This window comes from Epinephelus fuscoguttatus, linkage group LG10, assembly GCF_011397635.1.
Source record: "Epinephelus fuscoguttatus linkage group LG10, E.fuscoguttatus.final_Chr_v1".
NCBI lineage: Eukaryota > Metazoa > Chordata > Actinopteri > Perciformes > Serranidae > Epinephelus > Epinephelus fuscoguttatus.
In genome coordinates this window covers 18,889,354-18,901,387 of record NC_064761.1, presented here as the reverse complement: position 1 = coordinate 18,901,387, position 12,034 = coordinate 18,889,354, and the positions used below count along the sequence as shown (strand labels likewise).

At 40.8% G+C, this 12,034-nt stretch overlaps 1 protein-coding gene across 1 annotated transcript in view; it reads left to right on the top strand.

Moving 5' to 3' along the window:
• Positions 1-12,034, top strand: part of LOC125896213 (homer protein homolog 3-like) — a 77,350-nt gene that overhangs the window by 37,575 nt on the left and 27,741 nt on the right. The window contains 1 exon segment of the mRNA XM_049588607.1: positions 7,556-7,564. Coding sequence (XP_049444564.1) covers positions 7,556-7,564 — 9 coding nt within the window.

Below are 12,034 nucleotides of genomic sequence, written 5' to 3'. Positions count from 1 at the left end.
TTTCATGTACTGCTCTTGTTTGGAGAACGTGAGACAGCAGTCACCAGTTCTCTGTGAGATGATGTGCCGTTATAGTCACATATGAATCCACTTACCTTGGAAGTCCAGGCGTCACAAGTTAATGCCATCATTCCTGCTGTACTCAAAGATTCCTCAGCTTTGTGCTTCACTTCGGAGTCACATACCTGGGTTCCAGGGGGCCGTCATGTTCGTGTTATTCTCGGAGTATTTTATTCTCATATGACACTGCTTGTCAATTGCATGTGTCATACCCAAGTCCTCCTTTTCTTCCATGTTAAAGAAATTCTAAAAGAGTCCAGACATTTAATTTAAACACCAACGTTGCGTTTCTGATTTCTTTTTCCAGTGCGTCCATCTTTGTTTTGATGAACTTCCTGCCAAATGCACCTGACTGAAACCTCTGCTGACCTCACCAGTGCATATCCATGTCCATCTAGTGGACCGAAATAGAACTTCCGTTTATTTTTCTAGTACCAAAAGTTGTACTTGCAAAATGTGTATTTGTAAAAATTAATAATGTATATCATAAAAGATCGATACTTCTGCACCTGTGTATCGATATAATATCACCATGCAAAATATTGCACTGCTATGCTGTACTGACCCCCCCCCCCACCCCCCACCCCTGAGTCATAGATTTGAATTTTGGGTCAGACAACTCAAAACTAATACTGATAATACTGTCATTCTCCTCTAAATCAAAATACATTTTGTAACATGATTCACCCTAAAGTGGAAAAAGTCCTTTTGATGCCTTTAAACTGCAGATTTGATTTTAAGCTCTCATACTTTGATTAATGTTCATACTCCAGATCTGGGATAGGTGTGCTAAAGTCTGAGTGTATTTGACATTAGATGGGTACTTTCCTTTTGATCACTCAAATATCTCTAACTTTTAGACTATGGGCATGACAGCAGCACAAATCTAGCTCAGTAAAGAGGAGTGCTGCTGAGGTATTTTCAATCAAGATGGCTGCAGCTGCACTTCCTTCTAAAGTGCTATTTTCAAAGTCTGATGGAAAATGGTGCAGCGTGAATGTGTCTGTGAACAAGTGTTGCTGTACTCACAGACATATTAAAGCAACATCATCACAGCTCATCTCTGTGTGCTGAAGACTGTTTACATTTGTCTGTTGCTCAGCGCTACTCCACGTTTTGTTGCTCTGATTGGTTCCATATCTAACCAGTTGTGTCTAGAGGCAGTTTTGTCTGCCACCCTTGATAAAGCCCCTTGCAAAACGTAAATGAAAGGAGAGGCAGGGTGGGGGACTCGAGTCACATGACTTGACTTGAGTCAGATTTAAGTCGCAAATTTGAAGACTTGCTTGAATAACATTGATTAAAGACTCGACTTAACTTTGACTTGGTATTCATGACTTGAGACTTGACTTAGAGTTGAGACAGATGACTCGCAAAGACTTGACTTTTTCGATAAATATTTACATTTTTCTAGATATTGAGAAGTTAAGGGGATTTCTGGTGCAATGTGCACAAACCTGGCAACCCACTTGGAGGTGGCAGACCAGCAGTGGCTAGCGCACAAGGCAGCAATCATTGAGTGAGTTCGTCCAAAAAGAATAACATTTGGATTCAAGGATGATGTTGCCGTTGACAGTAGTAAAAGGAGAACAGTGGTATGCAAGATCTGCAGCTCAGAAATCAGTGACATGATCACCACAACATCCAACTTCATCCATCAGTGCAAAATCACAAAGACATGTATGTAAATGTGTCTCTTTAGCTTTAACTTATCAGCTTAATGGATCGACTTGAACTCAGGGAGTTGTGACTTACTCCCACCTCTGCCAGGAGGTTCCAGACTTAATTGCATTTGTGAAATTGGTTTGGCGATGCCTCACAAGTCACACACATGTGTTGCATGTTGATATTTCAGTTTCTGCCAGTTGTACACGTGCAAAATATTGGTATGTAGGAATAAAAATGGAGAGCACAACAAGGCATTTGTCAATCGCTGTGAGGAAGTGAAGCATAAAATTCATGCCCTCAATTTGAAATGTGGAGTCAAACTGCACACACAGAGGTCAGAGGTCAGGGTCAGTAAGTGGAGGCTTTACATCCTGTTACCACGGCAACCAGAGGCCTGTTTGTCTGTTGGGTAAAATACACACAGCAGAGGGACACATGGTCATGCATACACACATACTAAATCGATTAATCAAGCACATACAAACACACACACACACACACACACACACACACACACACACACACACAGAAACACCACACGGATGGAGCTGCAAGGTTAGTCGCAAGCACACTGTGCTGATTTCTAGAAAACACAGCCGTCATTGATTTTGTGTCAGGCGGTAAACACAGAGGTGGTGTTGTGGTTATTATCACATCTTCTGACTCACCGCTGCACGTTGTAAAACACCACACTGCTGACTGCCTGAACCTGCGTAATATAGAAATAATACCCAATCAAAGCTGTTATAGAGTGTGAGTACACAAGGTTATTGTATGTATGAACTAGAGCCAAGTATTGATGGCAGCTCCAGTGTGGCTGTTTCGCCAGTTAAGAGCTCCATTAAGGCTTTTTTACACCAACATCTGACACCTGTTTAAAGCTTTTCACAGACCCCTGGTCCTATGGTGAGGAGAACAAAACTTAAGATCAAAAACTTTTTCAAAACTGGAGTTTTAGGTAAAAGCAATGCTTGAGTTAAAGGTCCAGTGTGTAGCATTTAGGGGGATTAATTGGCAGAAATGCAATATGATTCAATAGGCATGTTTTCTTTAGTGTATAATCACCTGAAAATAAGAATTTTTGTGTTTTCGTTATCTTAGAATTAGCCGTTCATATCTACATAGGGAGCAGGTCCTCGTCCACAGAGTTTGTCATGTTGCACTGCCATGTTTCTACAGTAGCCAAAAACAGACAAACCAAACACTGACTCTAGATCGGGCCGTTCATGTTTTTACGTTGGTCACCTTAGTTAGAGGCCCCTCCCAGATGAAAGCATCAGAAAAATCTAGATTTTTATTTTTTATTTTTTTTTTACGTGAAACTGCTTTATTCAGTGTTTTTTACCGTTTTTATTCACTGGGTCTGTTTGTTTTGAAGAAACCTCTGCGGATTATTCGTCAACCAGTGAAAATCTCCTAAACGTCTGGATCTTAAAGGGATAGTGTACCCAAAAATGAAAATTCACTCACCCATATGCTGATGGAGGCTCAGGTGAAGTTTTAGAGTCCTCCACAACACTTGCGGAGATCCAGGGGGAGAGGGGGTAGCAACCCAACTCCACCTAATGCAGGCTGGGCGCCCCAGCTTAGAACGTTCAAAAACACATATGGGTATATGGGTGAGTAGATAATGGCTGAATTTTTATTTTTGGGTGCACTATACCTTTAAGTTAGCTGAGAACACACATTAGCAGGTGCTGGGCTAGCGGGCCTGTCTTTGACATGCTGAATAGCATCAGAAAAACACTGATTTGTAACATGATCCTGCTTTATTCAGTGTTGGTTTAAATCATCGGACCGTTGTTTTGGAGAGAAGGAGACCTCTGCAGTTAATTTAGCACATGATAAAAGTAATCAGAGAAGAGAAGGTGATCACACATTAGCAGGTGCTGGGCTAGTGGCCCCATCTTTGAGATGTCGAACGGTGTCGGAGAAACACTGATTTGAAACATGAAACTGCTTTTTTTTTTCCCCCTCTCTTTTTTCAGTTTTTTTTACTGATTTAAATCATCTGGTCCTTTTGTTTTAGAGAAGAAGAGACTTCTACAGATAATTCATCTCTTGGTAAAAACCTCCTGAACAATGAACACTGAACAAATCCTAACTGGGAGATGTAGCTGGTTGCAGTCTGCAGTCCTCACTGCTAGCTGCCACTAAGTCCTCCTAAATCTTACACACTGTTCCTTTAAATGTTAGTGAATGGAACAACAATGTTTCTATATTCCTGGAAGTAAACATACATGCAAACCTTACATCATGATAAACTGGTGAATCTACAGAAAATGCTGGTTTCTACAGCACTGGAGGTATTTTATCTTGTTTTATTTTCCTCTTCTTTATCAGTTGGTTTTGCAGCACATTCAGCTGGTCAGTAAAAGCCCTGGTCAGTGACCATCTACAGTGTTGCAGAGCTGTATCAGTGCAGCTCGGAGCTTTCTGGGCATATTCTGCCTCTGATATGTGGATGGCAGCAGGGGATCTGCATGCGGTAAAGCTGCAGCTTTCGGGCTTATTTGCAGAGCTCAGAGATAAGATGGAGGAGGAGATGGTGAAGTTCAGTGAGATAAAAAATGAAGAATAATAAACAGAGCAATACAGAGAGCATCGTGGAGCTGACAAGTGCAAAGAAGCACAATAAATTTTCTGGCATGAAATAATATTTATGGAATATATTTATTTTTTAGTAGGTGCTTCATTGTTATGGGTTTTAGTATCGACACTCTTAACCATGGCCCTACTTAGGTCACGTGTTGTGTAGCTAAATAAAGCTTTTTTTTTTTTTTTTTTACAACAGTAAAGCAGATAAATAGAGTTATAAAATGGAAATGATATAGAAGATAGAAGATAAATTGTTGTTTGTTTCTGGAAAGTATGTGTTCCCATATCAGTCCATCATATCTGGCAGTATTACACAGGGTTATGGGTCAGACTATTTCTTGGCCAAGAACAGTTTCCAGGCAACCAGAGGAAACTCCAGGAAGTTACTGGTCCTAAAAGAGAAATAGTTTGTCCCCCGTAAAACTGCAAGTCATTTATGTGCTTGGGTTTTTGTTAAACGAGATATAACGTGTTAATTAGTGAGCTTTAGAGGAGCTGGAAGGCTGATTTTGTAACCACTGGACAGAGCCAGGCGAGCTGTTTCCCCCTTTTTCCAGTCTTTATGCTAAGTTAAGCTAACTGACTGCTGGCTGTCGCATGTACTCTGCAGACATCCAAGAGGTATCAACCTCAATAGATTGCTTCATCTTACTATCTTACTATATAATGACGAAAACTCTGTCTGTATGTGTGTCTGTTCCATGTTTTTCTCCTCACTGACTTGGTCAATCCATGTGAAATTTGGCACAGTGGTAGAGGGTCATGGGAGAATGCGAATGAAGCAATATTACACCAATTGGCCAAAGGGGGGAGCTATAGCAACCAATTGACATTGCAAACTTTCAATGGGCATATCTCATGCCCCGTATGTTGTAGAGACATGAAACTTTGCACAGAGATGCCTCTCCTCATGAGGAACAAATTTGCCTCAAGAACCCATAACTTCTGGTTATATAGATTTTCCGCCATTTTGATTTTTTTGAAAAACACTTCAAATGGATCTCTTCCTAGGAAGTTTGCCTGATCTGCATGAAACTCGGTGAACATAATCTAGGGACCAACATCTAAAGTTCCCTCTTGGCAAAAGTTGGAAAACTTACTAAAACTGAGCTTCTATAAGGCAATGAATATTGCGGAGGGCGTGGCTCATCACATAAAGGTGTATAACATCTCAAGGGTTTCACCGATCACCACGCAACTTTGTAGGCATATGACCACACATAATCTGAGGGGACCCCTCCATTATTGACCCGATCAAACAAAATGGGGGCGCTACAGTGCTAATTTCTTATCTAGGCCTAACTGATTTTTACTAAACTTGATAGATATGTAGAACAGGACGCCTCAAGGTGACTGGAGAAATTTAACTCTAATTGGCAACTGGGTGGTGCTATAACAACAGAAAAATGCTTAAAAATGGCTAAAATGCGACCAATCGCTGTGGCTCCCCCTGTGGCCCAATGTTGATGTTTTTTGTTTTTTTTTCCTAATTTTTGGTATGACTAAGTCATGGTATGGTATGCTGCACATAATCACGGAAACTGTCAGTGTGTCATTCTGTCAGTCAGTCATTCTGTCTGTCCCACGTTTTTTTTCTACTCACTGACATGGTCAATCTATGTGAAACTGCACATAGGCATTGAGGATTGGCATAGGTAGAAGGTGACAAAGCTACCAATGGGTATGGACTAGTAATGGATAAAAAGCTGAAATGTCCATCTTCTGTCAGTCTAAGTGGTAGTAGTAGCCTACAAATGCAAACTTAACAAAAGCCCAAGCATTCAGAATTCCAGGACCATTGTGTTTTGTATGAACAAATTATTGTAACAGCATCCATCTTTACAATTAATAGGATTAACTGTGTTTAGAGTATGTTCAAATAAATGCATTAAGAAGACGACGTATGGTGTTAATGAGCTCAGATGCAGGGCTGTGGTGCTTGTCAGACAATGAAAAGGTCGGGACCACTGAGCCACACAGTGAAGTAAATAAATGTCAAGAGGGCTGTAGAAGAACTGACATTACTGCACATAAATCATCCAAACAACAGTGTAAACACAGCAGGACTCAGAGCCAGTTTCTCTCCGCTGACAGGTAACAGCTGTCATTTGTTTGCGCCTGCTGATTGGAGCTTTTCTCCTTGGCTATCTCCTCCCATGCATGGTATCTATGCAGAGGCAGAGAGGCAAAGAGAAATGCCAGTCATCAATATTTTAAACCACAGACTTGGCATTAAAACTCGCAAAAGAGGTGTGTGTGTGTGTGTGTCTTTGTGTGTGTGTGTGTGTGTGTGTGTGTGTGTGTGTCTTTTGTGTTGTGTAGTCAGGAGGACAGGTACTTCAAGGGAAGCCCAAGCATGTACACTCTGATGCATGGACACATGAATAAATAAATCAGGTGTGTGAAACACGGGGTGTAGAAACAGGAGCTTTTCTGAAGCCGAGAGAGCAAATGGACGGATGCTGGGATAAATAAGTAAACAGTGTAGATGTACTTAAGACGAACAGTGGCGCAGAGACGTCATGACGAAAGCTCTCAGGAAAGCTGTTGAATATTTAAAGTATCTGGGATTTCCATCGATTACAAGGTGACCCTCCTCCGGGGGCCCCTGAAAAGTTTTTTTAGCTGCTGCTCTGGAGTTTAAAATACAACACACATTTTCACATGTGCATAATTATTTTGCAGATCGTGTCCATGTGGATGGTTTTTATTGGATTTTATGTTTTTTTAATTATATTTCACATTGTTGGTGATAAAATAACGAAGAGGAAAACATGAATTTGTTGAATCTGCATCTGTATTGTTGTTGCTGAGTGCTTGCCGCTCATTTCCCAGGGGTCACATGTCACTTAAAAAAATGTGGGCGGGACTGTGACCTCCTCTTTTGATACACTTAGTCTTCTTTGTTCAGCCTTCAGTTACAGTCACTGCTCCTACTGAGGACCCTCTGCTTCTTCCGTTCACTCCAAACAAACCTCTTTTATTATATGTAACTTATTGTCTGTCTATCTCTATCTATCTAAAATGAATCAGTACCTGTGCAGAAACAAAGATCAAACAAAGTGGAAAACAGTGAATGGTGAAGCTTTCATGAGCACAGGATGGAACACTGTGTGGTCAAAATAACGCTATGGTTTTAATTATCTAACAACAATTTTTTCTGTTTCTCCTCATCTGCCTCTTTCCTCTCCATCTCCCTGATGCATCATGGGACATGTTCATCTCTCAGCTCTCCCAGGTGCGTGAAAACACACACACACACACACACACACACACACACACACACACACACACACACTCCACCCCACAATCAAAAAGCAACACAAAGACAACCATCTTCTTTTGTCTGAGCAACTGCGGTGTTCATAGTCATGCGTCTCAGCGTTGCACGGACTATCACACTCAATAATTCATCTGGAGTCTGATCAAAGTTGACTTCAGAGCAAATTTAGCTTCAAAGCACAGCTTGCGTTTGCTACAAAACAGTAAAAGCTTTGTTAACGACGGCAACAGCAACATAAAATTTGATCTGCTCATTTTATCGAAGATGCACAAAATGAGGCAATGTGCAGCAAAGTTCATCTGAATTTGTTTCATCAGCATTGAGGAGATCCAGACTGAGCACCTCCCCTGGGAACAGACAGTGCGCAGAATTGTCCTTTAAATGTGAAAATTCCTTTGAACTCTGCCTAATTAGTCGTGGTCACGGGCTTGTGCTCTAGTGTCTCTGCCTTGTTTCCACTCAGCCTGTTAGCGAACAACATACGGAAAAACTGCTGTAAATTTGTAATACCATTTATGACTTAAACATGATCCATAGCATAAATTATTCAGAGGTACGCACAGCCGATCCGTTGGCTTTGGGGTCGGACTGGAGTTGTCTCAGCTTTGATTTTTCACGTTTTCGAGCTCCTTCCTCTGGACACGGCTCTGAGTCGGCTGTGTTTTATCCATATCCATACATAGGGTCAGACAGAGAGCTGCTCAGCTATAGATAATAAGCCATCGTCCTCAGGGGAATACACTCAGGCTCGCTCAGATTAATAATACAAGATTTTTCTCCAATAAGTGCAGGGTTTTAATGCTGCATCGAGGCACTTGGTCGGTTACAGGTTCAGGTTTAGGTTACCACGCAGAGAGAAGAAGAAAGAAGGGGACGGGGTAAAGAAATGTGCACAAGCTAATTCATCTGCAAGCTTTTAAAGAAGAGACGTTCTTTCAGTGTTTTCTTTCAGCGTCATAGCCCACAGCCTCAAACTGAGGAAAATGGTTCACAAAACTGTGTGAAAGGAAGCTTGAACCCATTTCTGGGCAGCAGGGAAGGAAAATATCAAAGCAGATTGGTCAGACTTGACTGTGCCAGGCTGGAGTCAAGCCATCTGCATGCTGTAATGTCATACTCAAAGTATCCATTTGACACGAGAGGACGATAAATGGCTTTTCTCATTTAACCTGTATTTTATACTGCACTGGATACTTTTAATGAGGTAAGAAAAAAAGAGAGCAAAGGCAAAGACTGCTGACTTTTATGTTGCAAGTAGAGCTGTTTACTTCACTCATAAATCACCTTTTGGCTACATCTGTTCCCAAATAACTTCATGTCCAGCTGTAGTAACCAGGCTGCAAACAAGGAACGAGTTGAACCTTCTTGTATTAAAGTTGCAGATCCATTCAGTGATCAAACTAAAGGTCACTGGTGCGATATGTGAGACACAAACTGTATTGTTTGTAGCCCTAATCTCTACATCAAAATGCTGATTCTAACTTTCACGCTAACCTCATGAGTTAATATCGACAATCATGTACGAGTCAGTAGTTACTTGTATTAGTGATATGATGGTGCTTCTGGTTTTACTGGCATCTAAACAAATAAAAAAGAAACCAGTCACATGGATCACTGATTATTTAGTTCCCAACAAAACAAATGATAGAAACCTCATTACATTCGAGCCCCTGTATATCACTGTATTATTAGTAATAAATGTATCATAAAGTTAATCTATTGTTAAAATCAGCTCAATCAAAACTACAGTATCTGGATGCTTGACCTATTGTTTCATGGATTCATAAAAAGTGCAACTTGATAAGAAAAGGCATGAATGAAAATGAAACATCATCTTGTAAAATCTGAATTAACTGAAACAAGATTATCTTAATTGGTAAAATACAGCTGTAAAATATAAAATTTAGTATACAACAGGATGACGATTTACAAGAAGTGCTCAGATAGAAATGAAAATGTGGACATCTGCAATTCTACATCTGCTGAGAAAGACTATGTGATGTGAAGAAAAGCTACAGAACAGCCACTCAACTGACATTTAAGCCCCGTTTTCACCAAATACTTCGGATATGGTAGGTTTTGGAACAAAAAGTAACCCTACAGACATGGTACCTAGACCCTAGAGTTTCCATTGTAAACAGTACTATAATGTGAGCGGGGTTATTGTCACTCACTGATCCGTCCAGCACTCATTGTATTTCCTCATTACCTGTGACACAGATGTAAGTCTGCACCTCGTTTATCATCCACAGAACGAGGTTGCAAGCGGACATTTTCAGAACAAAATAAAACAGGCTGCAGTGAGAGTCTCTCTCCATGGGATATTTAAAAATAGCTGGTTTGTGCATTTGGACCTTCTAAGGCAAGCTCGGGAGTTTAGTGTTGTCGGAGCCCACAGGAACGACGATCCACAGCGCTTTTTTTTTTTCTCCAGGTGAGTATTGGGATATATGCAGTTCACATAGCCCGTTCGAAATTAATATATGTAAACACTTGAAGATCCACTCATTACTAAAAGTGTTTGTCATCCAAGAGAGACAATAAAAACTAAAGTGATGGTCAACGTTGTTAAAGTTAAATGGTGTGCGGTGTGCTGATTTATTCAGGTCGTCACCTCATTGAGTAACATTGCAAGTTAACATTCCAACTTAAAAGTCGCCGACAGTCGGCCCAGTGAATTAAGTTATTTTTTTCTCTGACTCCAGCTGCTGCAAGAGGCAGCAAAACATCCTTTCTTTTTATAGTCACAGTCCACTAATACATGTAACTCTCCACGGTATGAACAGAGGTTACATGAGCCTCAAAACCAACCACGACTCGGCTCTGAGCAGAGTGACCGTCCGCTATTGAACAATCAACAGACTGCAGTGTTCACAGCTCCACTTTTTATTACCAGATCTGTGTGCTAGGTACCCCAGCAGAAAGGGGACCAAAAATGGGGACCGTGTGGAATGGTTCCATTGGTACCATCCACAACTGTTCACAGTGGAAACGGAAAAAACGCGTACCAAACTGAAATGTACCGTACCGTACTGCTCTGTGGAAATGGGGCTTTTGGTGAGATTGTTTTGAGATGATCTTTGAAGATCTTTCTTATAATATTATTATCTTTTTTTTTTCTTTTAATAAAGTTTACAATGACATGACCAAATTGTAACTAAAACTAATAGCTTTTAGTAAAAAGATTAAGACTGATAATGTAGGTCAGGTGCCAAAATGAACCTATAATTACACTAGTATTTTGGTACCGAGTGAAACCTGCAATGCTGTGAGTCTATTGCCAGATGTGCAGTGATATCTCAACAGACACACACATTACAGCAGGATTACCAGCATGTGCACATTTTTTACAGACACCAGATGAACGCTTGCAGCGAGGAACTGTACTTCAGTCATTTCCTGTTGAATCAGTGTCCAATCATATCTCTTAGGCTGCATGAAGAGAAGGCAGCTGGGCTCCACACATGGCTGCTCGCTCTGCATGGAGCCTGTTTACAGGAGCCCAGATGGAACATATCAGGCTCTGACAGGTTGAGCTCTGTCCTGTCCCGCTGCGGTGTCTCGCCCGTTTTGTTTTGATGACAGGTCTGGATTTAGAGATAGTAATAGACCTGTCACCAGCTCAGGCCTGAACCTCTGGGCCAATATCTAATTATCTGTACTTAATCTTGTATCAGTAGTCAATCAATAATTTTTGTCAAAGGGTATGTCAGCATATTGGAACATTTTTAATTTTGTTTAAACAGCGGTGGAAGAAGAAATCCTGTACTTAAAGGTTCAGTGTGTAGGATTAAGGGGCATCTATTGGAACAAATGGATTATATTCATAAGTCTGTTTTTTGTGTATAATCACCTGAAAATAAGAATTGTTGTGTTTTTGTTACCTTAGAATGATCCATTTATATCTAAGGAGCAGGTCCTCTTCCATGCAGTCCACCGTGTTGTTTCTCCAGTGGCCCATAACTGCCAAATCAAACACTAGCTCTAGATAGGGCCATTTGCGTTTTGGCGTCAACCACAGTAGTTCTCCTACACGATGAGCACACGGGAGAAAGTTCTGCAACCTCACCACTAGATGCTACTAAATCCTACACACTGGACCTTTTAAGTAAAAGTAGAAATACCACAGTGCAGGAATTATCTGTTGCAAGTAAAAAATCCTGTGTTCAGAATGTAGTACTCAAGTATAATCCCAGAATTGTACTTCAGAACAGTGCTTAATTAAATGTACTTAGTTACTTTCCATAGCTGCATTTAGATCACCCACTCTGAATAAAATAATGTAGTGCAGACAAAAAGTGCCGGTTGTACCCTGTTAAGTGCTCTTGTCCTCTAAATGATGGGCTCTTTCTATTAGAGGACTCTGGTCTGCTGTTGGGAAACTGCAGGGTAGTTAATTAGGATTTACACAATAACCCCAAACAA